Below are 17,939 nucleotides of genomic sequence, written 5' to 3' on the forward strand. Positions count from 1 at the left end.
CTAAACTATTTTGGTTTTATTGCAGTTGGTTCACTATCTGGTAAGAAAAAACATTAAAAACGAGAATTTGGAAGATTTAGAGTGCAATGAGAGTGACTAGAAATGAGACAATTACACTGGTAATTTGGAGTTTTGCTGCGTTCACATAGCCGGATGAACACTATTACAGGATTTAACGAGGGACACGTTATTAGAAGAGCTGTTCATGTCCTACAGTGAGAGGACACATGGAATAATCAAGATTAATTTAACATTAGGGTACTTTTTCCAAGGTCAGTTCTTGAGATATCAATAAGAAATTATTCCTGGTTCAATTAAAAAAAATACACTGATTCCTGGAAGTCGGAGATGTGCGGTGCACAACTACAGTTATATGGGGTTATAAACGTGTACTACAAATAGGTTTGGGCTCAATCAACCAAACCCAACTGTATTTTCTGAACTAAATGTGCACCGAGTAATAAGGTGCATGCCCAAAAATTAGTCTTTTGTGATAGTTTCTTTCAATCATAAGCTGCACGAGACAATAAGGTACTTATAATTTTAATTACAGGTAGGGAATGGGTTCCTCAAAAACAAATAAGTCCCATATTTAAGGATCGATTGATTAGTCAAAATATATCGCTGATCACAATTCCCAAATTTGGATGTAATGGTCATCAAACCATGATCGCGGCGGCTAGTGCACCGAATTCGATCGACTTGACCACTAGTGTTTCGAACCATACACGAAAAGGAATTTGGTTTTATGCCATCCTCACACCTTTTTTAAGTCACAGTACCATGTTGTTGATGATATTATTGGACAAGGCCGCGAGAATATCATCAGATATTAAACTGATCAGTGGGTACAATAAAGGTCAGGGAGCACCAAAAGACGCTATTGTATTGCCGACCCGCAAAGTCTTTACAAAGCGCACAAGATGCTAAACTGAATGAAAGGTATGGCATCATTGGAAGTAATTCAGTTTTCCTGAAAGATATAAACGCATGGCCATAGGTATTCAGCAGCGTTTTTCACTTACAACGCTTAGTTTGAGATAAGGAAAAGTGAAATTAAATATTATACCAAATCATAGAACACACCCACCGAAAATAGCCTTTTCTCGTATGTTTTCCATACTTAAGGCGCACCGGACTTACCCCTTAACATTGGGTCGTCGAAGGCAAAAGCAAATACGTGTCTCAGACACTAACAGACAGAGTTTATACGATGTCACCAGTCACTGAATACCATACATTATTGGAAAGCTTACACTTTTGAGATTCACGATAAAAGTATACAAATCACAGAAACACCACGGTCAGTTTGAAACAGGATACTATATAAAGCTGGAGTAGCTCACCAAAGACGCAAACATGGTCTCTTACATCCGTGAGTGTAATGAATCTAACCGTGTAAAATGATTACGTACTCCCAAAAAATGCGATAATGCCGACAAATTAAAAAAAATCCGACAAAAAAGTAGAAGAATCTGAAAAAAATCCTCACCTTATGCAGCCCGCGGCAATCAAGCAAGGCCGTCAACTGGTGCAGATTAAATTCGCTAGTGTTCAATAGCCGCTGGATGCCTAAAAGGTCTCTCTGCGTGAAATGAAGGAGAAAAGTACGAGAAATCATGTAGTGTTGTGCACAGAGATGTCAAGGCCTGATTCACAGTACAAACGCTTTGCATTGTACTCTAAATAGAATGCCTCCGCCTTATGGCACTTGTGTTTCTGCCCAAATGCATGAACTACGAACAACATGTATGCAATACGGTAATGAAGAATATACATTGCGATGCATCAAACCTGAAAATTGTTGCTGTGACTTATTTTGTATCATTAAAAGGATATTTTGCTGTTGTAAACATTTTTAAAAGTGAATTGAACTGTCTTTATTGTTATTCATATCAATGTTGTGAAACATTGTACCGCAACAAGATTAGACGTGGCACTCTAGGGTAAACATGTCACAAAAATTTTAAAGAGAAAATGATTAAAGAGAGTCAGTATTAAAATTTACAAAGCAGTATAGAGATTGGTCTAAGTCATATAATAGTGCAATGAAAAGTAGTTGCTTGTGTAGGTTGGTGGTGACCTTATGGGGGGAGGCTGTGAGTCCTCATGTTTCGAGACCTGTAACGTCTACCAGAGGGACAAAGGTCAAAAAGGTGGTGGCTGGGGTGAATTTTTTGTAATGTTATTGGCGCTATTGCAATATCACAATTCAAGTACTGTACTAGAAATATAAACGATATTGTAACACTGTGTCAATGTAGACAGTTAAAGCAAACAAAATAGAAGTATTTAATAAATAAAACATTCGCCACTAATTTAAGACCCGTTGCCAAAGTGTGTGAAATTTGTTAGAGTGGCTGCCTTCATGCGTTGCGATATTGATATATGTTTATATACCTCAGCGGTGGGAAAAACAGGAACAGCGAACTGCAGCAAACCCTGAATCTGGATCTGCATGGTGGTCAACGAGCGCTGGCAGATAGTCAGTGACTGCATACATAAAACAAAATCAGGTTAACAAGGAAGCGCCTTGTCAGCAAACAATTTGACCTAAGTAAAGCAAAATAATGCACTTCTAAGTAGCTCTACTTCCTAAATAGTTCCACCACACCAAAAATAGAGTTGATCAGTGGACTACATTCTCTTTATTCCTTAACAAGTCTCACTTTACCACTAAACTGATGACAAACTGATGACAAATGGGTCTAGAAATTCTACATACCTCTAAAACCTGACTAAAATGTGCAAAAGTCATAAAAAAATTAAGAACACTCTCAATTCTAACAAATCCAAACTGACGCTATAAACTAGGATAAGGATATAAGGATAGGTAGAAGTTACTAATCAAGGAAAAAAATTGAAGAGCTATGAGATGATGAACTAGCTTAGCACAGAGTCAAATAAGCACAACAGCAGATTTAAGTCGGAGAATCTGAGACATACCTTGTCACTCGTGTCACCACTGTCGTAAAGTACACCAGTGACATAAAGTTGTTTCTTAAAGGTATAGCATGTTTAGGAGCGGGGTATTTTGCACTTTGGACAGAAAAATCTTATGTGAAAAGAAAATAGAATTCGTTTGTGAATATGTTCGCAATAAAACATTTTAGCAAAAACAGATATGACTGTCAGTAGTCCTTCCCCGATGATTTGAAAAATACGTGCATGCTCCATAACTCTAATGTAAATTGAATAAAAATGCCAATTGCTGGGCACTTGGTCATATGTCCTGCATGATTTTGGAGGTTTCTATTTTTCAACTTAGGTGACATAAATTATGAGCTGGCAGGAGCTCGGAATCACCTGTATTGGAGCAGAGAAACCTAAAAAAAAAAACAGGTAGCACACGCGGCCCTCAAGGACCGGAGTGCCCAGGTCTGCCTTACAATAATTCTAATCAGAGAGTCTTAGCAAAGACATCCAGCAAATAGAGTTAAAGAAACCTAAACATTCTCATGATACTTAAGCAAACTCGACAAAACTTTCATTAGAAATAGTTTACAATTGTATAGGGTGGTAATAGTGACATTGTTTTCACTGAAGATTTCATAAAACATCAATCCATTCTGCACTAGCACTCCTGTCATCACTGGAACTAAGTTGGACTGGTTTCCGGCTGAATTTTAGTGAAATCACTCTTGAAAATAGATGAAAATCCCAGAGTTATGCATATGTAAACCATGTTTATTTATGAAGCCTCCTTTCATACATATCTACATATCTTGCATCCTAATTACGCTCTCAACATATTGTTTTTGTTGTTGTGCACAGTAACAGAGAGTATGCAAACTATGAATGAATAAACTGCATTGCTTATGAGAGTGCCGGAAGGCAAAGTGCTTAAAAAGATAAAAGGTGTCGCTTGAACTAATTCAATGTGTGATGGTGCTTGTTTCATGATGCAGTTTAATTGCTCTTTGTTTACTCACTCATACACTGTGTGTGGGAGTCCGTACCTGCTGGAAGGGGTTTGGTAGATTCGGACTGCAGAATAAATAATAGTGAGCAACATCTACCGGGTGAGAAAGAAACACATTTAAGCTCGATATGTGGTCAAATTTACTCATGATACAGCTCTGGAAAAATTAAGCAACCGTGAAAATAAAATCACATTTCATTTCATGCAAATCATTTCAAAATTGGGAGTAATAAGTTCTTACTGAAACGAATAAAACATGTTTTCTCGTACAAATACATGTACAAATTTGAAAAAAAAGAGATGATTGCATGAGCTTCATTTTTCCTAAGCTGTAAGTGGAACACCACTCAATTGTTCAATGATTACCTGCAGTGAGAAAATCTTGCGTTTGGTTCACAATAAACTTGTCAGGAGCTACACAGAAGTCACTGGTGGCCTGTGTGAGAACACCCCAACACATGTCAAAAGCCGTCAGAACACTCACGCACAACTCTTTTAACTTAATCTTTATTGATCTTCTACTTGTCATGCTTTGCTGCCCATTAAAGCTGTAACACTCTTGTATTGTTTAGCACAACCCATAAGAAATCCTGATGCCTGCAAACAAACACTTTGATGGGTATACTCTGTTTTTCCAAGTTTGACATTTTAACATTGCAGAACATGATAAGCCGGCTCAAATACCACTAGCTACACGTACTATCGATTGGGTTGTTTAATATTTATGGACCTTAAAAGCTGTTTTCAACTTATATCAATTATTATTATATTTATGGTTAACCCGACGTTAGTTCCACAGGGCTCACAATTGGAGCCACATTCTTTTTAATATAGGTTAAAAACTCCCATCAAATAGCTTAAGAGAAAATTTTCAGTAACTGCTTTTATAATAGGTTTGTTTTGTTTTTTGGATGATTCAGGTTGGTGGTATATTTTAGAAATAAAATAAAAAAGAAACTAACACACAAAATGGTAGGAGTAAAACATTGGAGATGAAGAAAATAAGAAAATAATACCAACATGACAAAGCCACCTCTATTTAAAGGCCTTTCACGGGCGTATCGAGGCTGAATCACGGACAGAAATTTCTGCCCGTGAAGCAGACGCTGTTGGGCGCTTTGAGATCGCGATACAGACGAGATACAGCAGTGCTTTACACGCAGTAAGAAATTCAAACGCGGCTGGCGGCGCGAAAAAGTTCTGCGCTGCTCAAAACTTTAGACCACGGGTAACCGCGGGCGGCACACGTGGCAGACACGAGGTAAAGACGCGGTACGAACGTGCTAGGACGTGCTACGGCCGCGGCCAAGGCGTGGTTACACGCGAGTAGGACGCAAAATTTTAGCGGGTTTTCGCGGGTGGAGCACGGTCATAGCACGTTTATTCTGCGCCTGTATCGCGGTGTTATCACGTGCATTAGCGTGTGTACCGCGTGTAAGCACTGTCAAACGCGATGCAGCCGCGGTAACCCGCGATAAGGACGCGGAACAGTCGCCGGCGTCTGTTTCGCAGGCATACCACGGGTAAACAGCGGGTTTAGCCAATTTTGCACATTTTCCACAGCGTCTGCTTCACGGGCAGAAACTTCTGGCTGTGATTCAGCTGCGATACGCCTGTGAAAGGCTGTGTGACCATGCCTTAAGACCAATTATTGGCTGTGCTTTACACCAAAGGTTATTTTTAGACACTCTGGGTTATTGTAAAAGGCTGATGGGGGCTGATTCTTTTCATGTTCCAACTAGAACCAAGATGTTTTAGGGTTTGGTATTTTATGCTCAAGGCAGGTATAATAATCAGTATTGACATTGGTCGTGATAATAGCAACATCTTTCCTTCTTTCACATGACAAACCCTATTAAAAATTCTTTCTTATAAGAATAACAGTGCACAGCAAGATTGACAGCACTTCACAAAGCGACAGACAAGTAATCGATAGTAAAGCTGCACTTTGTACTCCTGTGAACAAAGCCAGGATGAAGCGCAAAACGTGGCCTGTGACCTATAGTGCTTTGTTTAAAATGGATCAGCGGCTAGCATTCCTTAAGTTCAGTTCCAGCAGGGACCGCGGTGGAATACATAAAATAAATGTTATGTCAGCGTGGGGTCCTGTACGTTAGCCTTCATCTGCATCTCGTTACACATGATGATGACAGCTTTCATTAAACTAGCATGTGCTCAAGAGATATTTGCGGGATAAGCATAGTTTTCTTTCTTTCAACCACCAATAAGCAACTTCTATGCGGAAAACAACATAAGTTGGTTGTGTTCATTCATTTTAATGATGAATGTAATAATTTATTAAATATCAAAAAACTGGAAAAAAACAAAAACCTAGGTTAAGATAGACCACAATCTATAGAGCCCATGTCATCAACGTGGTCCCCATGGGCACCAGGTAGCCCGCAAAGAACACCTTTTAGCCCTACTCCTTAGTAATAAAAGCTTTGCAATAACATAGTTGACATACAGTAATAACAAGATAGCAGTAATCTCCAAAATATCATAACATAACACTTGTAGCCTTTAGCACTAATCAGTAACAAAGAAGTGATTCCCAGATTCAAAAGGTTGTTGACCTCTGCTATAGGGGATGGATGGTGCGTTGTCCAAGAGTCCAAAAAGAGCTAACCTTGCTATAAGCAGCCTATTAGTAATTTAGCATGGCTATGTACAGACCGTGGTTATTATTGCTTGGAAAGAATATTATTTTGGGCAGTTAACTGGCTGTATCCACTTTCACTCTTACTCAATGTGCGTACAACCATCTGTTTGATTATCAACCTCGGTTATTGGAGTGATATGCCAAGATATTGCCAACAAGGTTATTAGGAACAGCAACGATAATTGCAGCTGCATAAATAAATCAACGTCATGTTTCTTGTTTAACTGTGAAATCTTATTATGTTAAATTGAGCCCAGTTATTTCCAAATGTACAGTGCAGTACTTTCACAGAAAGCGATTTGAAACAAAATAGCACAAGTCCAAAAAGTTTGTCATGCGCAAACACATGCATTTTCAATGATGTTGGATGTCCCCACTACATTTCAGGTTCAGTCACCACCCCAAGCTTAATTTTATGCTTCGCTGCATCGGTCCAGATGTCTAATCTACAGGGATAATCCTCAGATTCCACGATGCCTCCAGAAGATCCAGGCATAAAAGGGGATACCAGAAGTAAACCAGGGGTGGTAATATGGGGAGTATTCTTGGTACCCCTTACTGTGCCCCAAATGCGCTGTCTCCATTACCATGTTAAGCTGAAATGTGTCCAACAATGAACGCTCAGCAATAGACAACATGCAAGATGTATGGGGAATCCAAACCACACAACAAAGACAGATTTTAGATGTGTAATTAACGCCATGGAGTGTTGTTTACAGCTGTGATTATTACGAAAGGCTGCTGAGTTTATAATCAGCTTTGCAACGTGACTGATTGAGCAAAAGGAACCTAAATAAATGAAGCGGGAATACAAAAGTGGAAAAGAAAAACTCACCACAGATGTAGCCAAGCTGGCTCCCAGTGAGGCCCAGCTCATGATCACAGAAAGCACCACAAAAGCCATTATCCTAAAAAATAAATTTACACACAAAAGCGGTGAAAAGATGGAGAAGGCATAAACATTTATGTAGCACTTCATTTGAACACTCATGGGAAACATTTCAATCTGATTAAAAAGTACACTAAATCCATGCCTCCAAATGACAGTCCATAAACCAACTATTATCTTGCGTCTTTTTTTAAATACACAATTAAATCATCAGTGCTTTAATAACAGATCGCAACCAGTTACAATACAAAATTCCTCACTAACGAATTAAAAGCTTTGATGTTATTGTGACTTTTTCACACAATTCCTTCTCAAACACTTATCAGTACTTTTGGAAAAGTCACCAAGTAAGAGTTGTAATCCTTGTTCAGGAAAGCTGTATTTTTATTTATTTGGTCGTGGGATCATAATGCTGGTAGTGTGTCCTGAATATGTTTCAAATATCATTGTCTCTATCAAACGAACAGAACGTAGATGAGCATACTTTTAAATCAAGCTCATTCCTTACAGAAGATGGAAGTCACATGGGTCACAAACTGCATCACTCCTCAGAACTGTTTTTTTGGCATCTTTTTGGGGGCGTTTATTAAGCTTGTTGTAGACAGGCAAACTGCCCTTCTAATGGATCCATAAAGGAAGCGATAGCAGCAGCAGGCTTGGCTTCTCAGCCGACTCCTCAGACCTTCTTGAAAAAGCAGCAATAAAGAAGTCTGAGAGCACTTAATGATTAGTTAAGGGAGCTGCATGCACATCCGGTAGCGGGCCCGATCAATAAGCATTAGCGAGTTGCATCAGCTCAGGATGATGAGTAGAAAGAAGAGGAGGAGGGGGAGAAGGAAGCAGCATCTGGTCTGCTAGTGCCCGATGCGTGGGCAGCGCTAAATTGGCCAAATGTGATAGGAAGTCAGGACTGTGTGTACAGTAATCCATCATCCTTGTCATGGTGTTTTTTTCTTAAGCATTGTCAGAATGCATAAATAAACTCCATTCAGAAAACAGTTAAATATGTCTAGCACGTCCTTAAATATTGCAGTTTTCAGAAAACAAATAAAGAAATGGAAAATGTGAAAGGAAAGATTTTAACGTGGTTGTAAGATTACATACAAGGAGGCTGCTTTGCACGGTATCGGGGAATTGCGATTATTTAAATGTGATTAAAGGTGGGGTTTGTAATTTGAGATTTCCTTAAAAAATGAAAGTTAAATATTTTCTCTATTAATTGTGTCTTAACAATGCCCAATTGAGTTCAAAAAGCCCTAATGGTTTTTTTCCACTGTGCCTATCTGCTTTTATCTTACTTTTATCGGATTTGTTTGGCACATTAGATTTGAGGAAAGGTGGCTGGGGGGAGTGCTGGAGAGAAACATCATGCTTGCTCCCACAGGTTTTTTTTGTCAGAGTAGCTTGAAAATGGTAAAAGTAAGAAAAGGCCTGCTTCTAGTAACGTCTAAACGCCACCTTAACCCCAGAAAAGGTAAAGTAGAGTGTATTTGAGCACCTCTGAAAAATGTAAATTCTTGCATGCGCATCATAACCCAACTGACTAAGGCTGCAATCTTGACTGTAAGTCAGAGAGTAACAAAATTTCAAGTTTTTAACTTCTTTAACTTTTATTACTAACTTCCTTTAATGATATTAATGTTATTTGTATCGAATGGAATAAAGTGTATTTGAAATAGTAAGTTGTTTTCTAATAGATCCTCTGGTTGGAATGCCAAAATAGCTAATATGTAACAGGCAGACAGACGTTAAAAGAAAAAAACAAATCACCAAAATCCCCCAAAATTACATTTTGATATAATTTAATAAAATGTAAGTTTATTTTTGGTTTAATTTAATTTGAAATTAAATACAATTTTCCTTTATTTTCCAACTGCTTGTCCTCACGAGGTTTGGGGTGGTGGTGGTTATGGAGCCCATTCTAGGGGAAATCGGGCAGCAGGCATAGAGGCACATCGAGACAGACAATTCATTTACACAAACACTCCTACCAAGCGACAGTTTTGACTTGCCAATTAACCTGCATGCGTGTTTTGGGTGAGAGGAAACCAAAGTGACCAGAGTAAAACCCACACAGGCATGGGGAGAACATGCAAATGCCACAGAGTAGTCGCTTGATTTGAAACTGGGACCTCTGAAATGTGAGGCGATCGCCCTTACCAGTCATCCACCGTGCCACTTTAAAATTGAATGTTACATACTATGAAATTAAAAATCCTTGTTTAAAGAATTGAATACAGAATAAAGTAGGTAGCTTCTTCTTTTTTACATTAACAATGTCTTGTACATTATTTTCTTATTAGTTGGTTAAATAGTAAATTCCCATTTGCTATAGATGTCAAACAATCTTCTGTTTTGGGTGGTTGGCAGTGAATGACTTTGAAGTCTATTGTGACATTAGTCTGAGGGAACTAAAACTAGAAAGGAAATCAATAGTTTTGCAAATGATGTTTCATAATCTAATATTTCTTGAATCAAGTTAATTATAGAGGATCACATGGAGTCTCAATGTCTATCATCAGATGACTCATCTTTGCAAAGGCAAAAGAACACAAAAAAGGAAAGGAACGCACATGATGAGCAGCCACCGATGCTGCTTAGCCATCCCCAAACACACGGCCAAGCAGATGAGCAGATCCAGAATCAGCAGGAGCAGATAGGTCAGCCATCTACAACCACAAAACACCAAACACTTGTCACTTCTCCAGCACAACTAAAGTCTGCCAGTGCTGCTTGAATGTGAGTTTTATGCCCTTAGATCCAAGATCAGTGTCAGCTTCATCAGATTTCTTGCCTCTTAGTTATAGCCCCATCTGCTTGCTCTTGTAATTTGCAGCCTCTGGGCTCAATAATTCAACAGCACAAATCCATAGACATTAAATTTTCAAGCTCTGAAAATGTCCTTCGTGGAGCACGTCAGGCCAAGATGTAAGTGCGTGTGCAAGATTGTGAGGGTAAGTGTGTGAAGTTATGTGCACATCCTGCAGCTAACTTCACCTGACCCGCTCCTGGCGTAAATTAACAAGAGCAACAAAAAACTATTGATTCTTCACAATTTAGAAGATACTGAGCCGACACACACTTGTTGCTACATGTTTGTGATTGTAAATCTTTGAGGGTACCTTAGAGGATGTGAGAGCATCATAATGCTTCAATATATGTAAAAAACTGACGACATTCACACTTGATGTCAATTAAAAAATGCTGTAACAATACAGTCTCAGGCGGTGACTTCAGCTACAGAAGAGGTGATAAAAAGGAGGGAGTGGATCAAATAATAGCACATAGACTGTTACACTGGCCGCTCATCAATAAAGTATGGCCACGGGCTCGGTCGTAGCTCAGCCGGCCAGATGAAATCCAATAACGGCTCGAGGGAAAACGGACACCAGACTGCGTCCAGCGTGGTCCATGAGAACAAGACGATTATTTGGTAGGAAATAACACACTGAGTGGACACATGAGCCAAATTAATGGCGCCGCTATCTAAGGTCAGTGGCTGGGAGGAATGAGAACTATTTGCTATTATAAAACTACAAATGGAGTAGGACAAATCCCATTGATCGGAAACTTTTTTTTTATGTCACCCAAAGCACACTCGCAGTTAAGTGTGCATAATTTGGCCTCTCATCTCAAAATCTGGACAAGCAAAAGATACACATGAGAGAAAGGAAGACGAGTAAACATGAAACTAAACAACAAAAGTAAAAAGAAATTGTGTCCTGAAAACATTTTTAAAGTAAATGGTAGCTTATGACTTAGCATACACTACCTAGTTAATTGTGTATAGGACGTTCTTTCGAGTTACAAGAAAGGGTGCATCCAAGGAGGGTCAAGTAATAACAGCATTCTAAAACAAGCCACGTGAAAGAGGTCTTATTTCCTATATGTAAGCATTTTCAATAAAGGGGAAAAAAACAACAGGTGCGGTAAACAAAGACCTTTAGGGTGCATTCACACTACCACAATTTCTTCTGTACCATGCCTAAGCCTGCCTTACCTCCTCGGCTGTCCCCCTTCAGCCTGCACTAATTCTACTCTATGAACATTCCAGTTGCCTCAGAAATAAATGTGATTGTGTTGATTTAAAAAAAAAAAGGGTTTTATATGTTACTTATTGACTTATTTGCCTGCTAGATGTTAGCTAATGCTAAATGCTATTTTCCATTGGACTTAGAACTCAGGCCAGTCTTCAAGCACCACTTTATAAATAGTTGTGCCTATTTATCCTGGAGTTTTATTTTTCCCTTTTATTTATTTACTATGTGCGTATCCTTGAGTGCTATGTCCAATCTTGTTGTTATCAATGAAAATAACAACAATTGTTATTCCAAGAATATGAATAAGAATAAAGGCGAGCGCTTGTTTTCAGGGTTCTTACATCCTTTTCATGGCCAAATTCAAGCACTTTTTAAGGACTTTCTAAGCAAATTTTCCAGTTTCTCCAGTACCCATTTCTCCAGTACCATTAAAGAATAGATTCGCTGTGAACCATGTATTTTGCAGAGCCGCGAATATATTTACGATTTGTGATTTTTAATCCTATGTGTGCATTTATTGATTCATATGATTTTTGAGATCTTGAGTACCGGTAAATCGTAAATATAATTGTTTTTGAGACAAATATGTTCCCCTTATAAGGACTGGGTAAAAATGAGTAATTTGTACCTCACACTTTAAATTGCAGGAAGTTTTCCCCATTACAATTTACTACTAACCTTATCTCAATTTATTGAATGTCTCATAATGAATGTCCACAATTGATACGTAATCCTTGCACCGATTCACATTCCATAGTGCACTGCTTAAGTGTAGCATCCATCTGTCCTATTTGACGCAACCCGTAGGAGGTGATGAAGCCGCCATACAAACTAATAGCAGCTGCTGTTAATCACGAGAAAGAAGAAATGCAATGGCAGCAGAGAGTAGTGTCTGCGTCATTTTTTAGGCAGACATGCTGAGAAACATGGCAAAGATTTGGGGCATATAGCAGCAAATCACCCAAAGTTCAAGCACATTTCAATCCTTGAAAACATATTGAAATTCAAGCGTTTTCAAAGATTTCAAGCACCTGAACTAACCCTGAAAGTTAACAATGTGAAAGAAGAGAGCATTTTTTTTTCTAGTTCTTATTGCTTGCTAAATACATCTCACATACATGATGTCACAGTTATGTTTTGTGCAGTGACTACAACCATGGCTGTGTGCATGTGTGGGCTCTAGCTTACCCTTATCAAGCATGCCCAACTCGGGAATCGGGGCATGCATTAATTGCGCTGACACTTCCTCTAAATGTAGGACTTCAGTGGCAAGCACGGTTGGGCATGGCAGGAAGGCCATAGTGTGAGTGCACCCATTATCCCAACAAAATCTCCCAAAAGTATGTGCTTTGTTACTCAGAAAAAAGGAAAATAAATAATTACATTTACCTGGAGTATCTCTACAAAGAGGCATATGAAGAAGATATGGAAATTAATTCTTCAGCTTACCAAAAATAGAACCTTTTGAAGAACATTTATACAATTAGAAGCCACTGGAGTGATCTCAAATATCTCTCGCCTGAATTATCATTGAATTTAATTTGCGTTTGCATTTGTTTGCAGTTGATTAGCTTTCAGGTTTTTCCTCCTCAAAACATTGCTCATTCACTTTTTTGAATTTGCATTCCACCTTTGCTGATCAAGTAATACTACAATTAGAAGGAAGGTTAAAGACAGTGGAAAAAAGTAAGTGTACACAGGGCTTCATGTTGCATGTGAGTAAAGCACACACCTGTAATACTCAACGAAGGCTGTCCGTGTCGCAGCAGAGTTAAGGTCAAAGTTGGCTTTGCTAAAGTCAGGCAGGGCCGTCAGCTCCCGAATGACATTGTTCACCATCAGCTGCATGAAGCGGAGAGCCTGAAGGTAGTCGGGGCGTGCCGCAAATATCTCATCTAAACGCTCTAGGTGCTGCTTGAGACCTGTTTCAGCGTTTCCCACGGCATCTGCGGACTAAAATTACAGAATGGATGAATGAGCAATTCTTGTTATATGGATACTAATGAGGTATTAAGATACCTGTATAATAAACTATGTTAAATTGTGCTAAAAACAAAAAAAATGTCCCTTACAGTTTGTAGTATTGGATAATTTTTTATGATTATTCTCTTCCGATAGAAAGTTATATTTTAAATGAGTGATAACATGTCACGTTTTATTTTTTTTCTAAATGAAAATAAAAAAATTGCCTAATGGATGAATGACACCAATCAGCACGCACTCAATTCTGGACTGCAAACCACTACCTTTTTACTACATTTTAAACACATGAATGCATAATTTGCAATGGGCATTACAAAGATTTTTTACAGACATGTTTTGAGTGCGCCAATTTTGGAAAATTTATGTAAAACATCAAATCAGCTTAGTAAACGTTGAAATACATATTTGGATCCGATTTTTATATTCGATGGTCATTGAATACTTTAAGTGTGGCAAGTGATCTAGGAAGAGCCTATAAAGATCACTTTAAGCCAAATACATTCCCAAAATCCCCTATCGCTTTAACACTAATCTTTCTTCTGTGTACACACACAGCTTTGCCATGTTGTCTTCCGTAGAAAGCTTGAGTAAATCTGAACAGATGTTGTTTTTCTCATCGACAAGACTCCTCGATGTCTTTATCTCTTGTACTTTCACACCCGAGACCCCCGGAAAGCACGCCTGAGTGCACCCTGCGTCACTGTTCATTCCCACGCTGTAATACCCCCGACCGCGGAGAAGATAAACACTCTCCTCGACACTCAAACTTTTCCAACAGTTGATTATGTTCTAGCCGATGAGAACCTAGTGTGTAAGAGAGATGAGGTTGAAAAAGGATACAAGCAGATCCTCCATCCACTCCATCACGCCTCTCGAGGGACGGAGAGCGTGCGAATGCCAGTAAACTGCTGCAAAGCTTTCACAAAACCACCTCCTCCCCTCTTGGACATTAAAGCATTCCCAATCTTATCTGCACGCTAGCAAGCTTGATTGGACGACATGACTCCGTCAACTATCTACTTTGGGTGGCTGCCTTGCTTTAATCGCAGCTTTGTCCGATTCCTTGACAACAGATTACAGGTCGTGGCTACTGAGGAATATAAGGGAGGACGATAACAAAACAAATATCAGAAACTACAGGGAGTGCAGAATTATTAGGCAAATGAGTATTTTGACCACATCATCCTCTCTATGCATGTTGTCTTACTCCAAGCTGTATAGGCTCGAAAGCCTACTACCAATTAAGCATATCAGGTGATGTGCATCTCTGTAATGAGAAGGGGTGTGGTCTAATGACATCAACACCCTATATCAGGTGTGCATAATTATTAGGCAACTTCCTTTCCTTTGGCAAAATGGGTCAGAAGAGGGACTTGACAGGCTCTGAAAAGTCAAAAATAGTGAGATATCTTGCAGAGGGATGCAGCACTCTTAAAATTGCCAAGCTTCTGAAGCGTGATCATCGAACAATCAAGCGTTACATTCAAAATAGTCAACAGGGTCGCAAGAAGCGTGTAGAAAAACCAAGGCGCAAAATAACTGCCCGTGAACTGAGAAAAGTCAAGCGTACAGCTGCCAAGATGCCACTTGCCACCAGTTTTGCCATATTTCAGAGCTGCAACATCACTGGAGTGCCCAAAAGCACAAGGTGTGCAATACTCAGAGACATGGCCAAGGTAAGAAAGGCTGAAAAACGACCACCACTGAACAAGACACACAAGCTGAAACGTCAAGACTGGGCCAAGAAAAATCTCAAGACGGATTTTTCTAAGGTTTTATGGACTGATGAAATGAGAGTGAGTCTTGATGGGCCAGATGGATGGGCCCGTGGCTGGATCGGTAAAGGGCAGAGAGCTCCAGTCCGCCTCAGACGCCAGCAAGGTGGAGGTGGGGTACTGGTATGGGCTGGTATCAGCAAAGATGAGCTTGTGGGGCCTTTTCGGGTTGGGGATGGACTCAAGCTCAACTCCCAGTCCTACTGCCAGTTTCTGGAAGACACCTTCTTCAAGCAGTGGTACAGGAAGAAGTGCGCATCCTTCAAGAAAAACATGATTTTCATGCAGGACAACGCTCCATCACACGCATCCAAGTACTCCACAGCGTGGCTGGCAAGAAAGGGTCTAAAAGAAGAAAAACTAATGACATGGCCTCCTTGTTCACCTGATCTGAACCCCATAGAGAACCTGTGGTCCCTCGTCAAATGTGAGATTTACAAGGAGGGAAAACAGTACACCTCTCTGAACAGTGTCTGGGAGGCTGTGGTTGCTGCTGCACGCAATGTTGATCGTGAACAGATCAAAGCACTGACAGAATCCATGGATGGCAGGCTTTTGAGTGTCCTTGCAAAGAAAGGTGGCTATATTGGTCACTGATTTGTTTTTGTTTTGTTTTTGAATGTCAGAAATGTATATTTGTGAATGTTGAGCTGTTATATTGGTTTCCCTGATGAAAATAAATAATTGAAATGGGTATACATTTGTTTTTTGTTAAGTTGCCTAATAATTATGCACAGTAATAGTCACCTGCACACACAGATATCCTCCTAAAATAGCTAAAACTAAAAAAGCCCCACTCCAACTTCCAAAATATTCAGCTTTGATATTAATGAGACTTTTCGGTTCATTAAGAACATGGTTGTTGTTCAATAATAAAATTAATCCTCAAAAATACAACTTGCCCAATAATTCTGCACTCCCTGTATATTAGAAAAGGGTGGCAGTGGGAACAAGATTCAATATTGCACTGTGTATTTCTTTTCCAGTTGAATTGCTCACACATAGAGCCTGCATGCTTTAAAGCAACATATCTGGGCTAGCCTCATTCAACGACATTCATCGGGTCTAATAATAATTATAAATATAAAGACTGACTAATATATCAATATATTATCATCAAAAAGTTAAGACATTGGGTTTGTGTCCCAACACAATTATACTTTATACTAGGGTGTCATTAATGACATATTCACTTGGGCAAAAGATATTCAACGGGTCTAATAAGAAATATAAATAGAAATTCTTACTCATAATATCAAAAGTATATCACCCTTTGAGACTTTTTACTTTAACTTTTTATAGAGTATTTTTGGAATGTTTTAGGTTATAATTATTCACAAACTTTCATACAGGTATGCATTACAATGTCTTTCTCATAATTTTAATACACTGAAGTTAAATAACGTATCAATTGCTTTCAAATAAGGTATTCTGGAAAAAAGTCTGAACTTCACGTTTATGTAAGTTTAGTAATTCTCCTCATTATAACTTCCACTAGCTAGAATTGTCCTTAAATGTTAACATTTCTACACATTTTGAACTATATTCTTGTTATACGATCCCCTTTTTCTTACATCTTTTTGTTCTCATAACATTATTATTATCTGTGTAGTCTTTCAGTTTCAAAATGCATAGTTGAAGGTGAAATCAACTAAAATGTTTTGCCCAACAATAAGAAATGATCATGTTCCATCATAATATGTTGCCTGTGACCCTACATGTCTAATAATGACATTCTGATTAGTTGTGGAGTAAAAAGTAATATTTCGGCGAAGGCCATGTTGCACCACCCCTTAAGATTGATACAAGCATATGGATGTTGCTGCTTCAGAGGAATTTGACTACACCTGATACTTATGAGAGTATCAAAAATTAATTCAATTCTTAGGAAATAATGTTTGTTTATTTTATAATTGGGTCTTCTGTCCCTGTATTTCACAAATAAATTATTTTGAAACGTGACATAAATTGCTAATTCCTAATTACAGGAAAAATCTCATTAAGTTAATTGAATATTAGGGAAGAAAAGAGTAATACCGTAAAAGTCGCAACTAATAGTACCACACTACATGTTTCAAAATAAATACTCTTTAGTCTGCTTAGGTTATTCACCTTTTCCCATAGATTTCAAGTATGTTTTGAATTATCTGACTGTGTAGGACTATTTCATACAACTGTGGTAAATATCACTAAAAGCAAAAACACAGTTTAACTCAATTAAGATAATAGTGGAATTATAACATTGTGAAAAATAGTATTGTTATTTTGTAACAAAGTACAGGTAGCTTTGAAAGAAGAGACGTACAGTTGCAAATTTAAAGCATACATCCTACTATGTTTTACATTGCCAACTGCACTTAACCACTCGTAATGAAAGTGAGCTGCAAGACAAACATAAAAGGATGCCTATGGGCTTTCAAAAGCCTCCTTCAACAGTAAAATGAGAATGAAAAAAAAAGTCCCCAGAATGCAATCCATTCTCTCAGCGACACATGAGGACATGAGAGTGCATATTTTAGGTGGAGATGAGCTATCAGCCAGAGCCAAACAGTGTAAATCACATACATCACAAGCGCCTCACAAGAGATTATGCCGCTTTTGGGCCCATTTGCTTAACACGGACCCTGCGAGGGAAACACAGAAGGGGGAGTGAGTTAGTGAGTACTTT

At 38.7% G+C, this 17,939-nt stretch overlaps 1 protein-coding gene across 1 annotated transcript in view; it reads right to left on the reverse strand.

The window, feature by feature from the left end:
• LOC148374933 (protein tweety homolog 2-like) overlaps positions 1–17,939 on the reverse strand; it is a 51,245-nt gene that overhangs the window by 10,451 nt on the left and 22,855 nt on the right. Inside the window, exons 4-10 of the mRNA XM_088342596.1 lie at positions 13,246–13,466; positions 10,047–10,142; positions 7,420–7,492; positions 4,289–4,358; positions 3,960–4,015; positions 2,401–2,493; positions 1,493–1,585 (exon numbers count right to left, since the gene is read on the reverse strand). Of these exons, the coding sequence (XP_088198722.1) occupies positions 1,493–1,585; positions 2,401–2,493; positions 3,960–4,015; positions 4,289–4,358; positions 7,420–7,492; positions 10,047–10,142; positions 13,246–13,466 (702 nt within the window). The remainder of the gene's footprint in view (positions 1–1,492; positions 1,586–2,400; positions 2,494–3,959; positions 4,016–4,288; positions 4,359–7,419; positions 7,493–10,046; positions 10,143–13,245; positions 13,467–17,939) is intronic.

This window comes from Urocampus carinirostris, chromosome 1 (genome assembly GCF_059441175.1).
Source record: "Urocampus carinirostris isolate Australia breed hairy pipefish chromosome 1, RoL_Ucar_1.0, whole genome shotgun sequence".
In the NCBI taxonomy this organism is placed as follows: Eukaryota; Metazoa; Chordata; class Actinopteri; order Syngnathiformes; family Syngnathidae; genus Urocampus; species Urocampus carinirostris.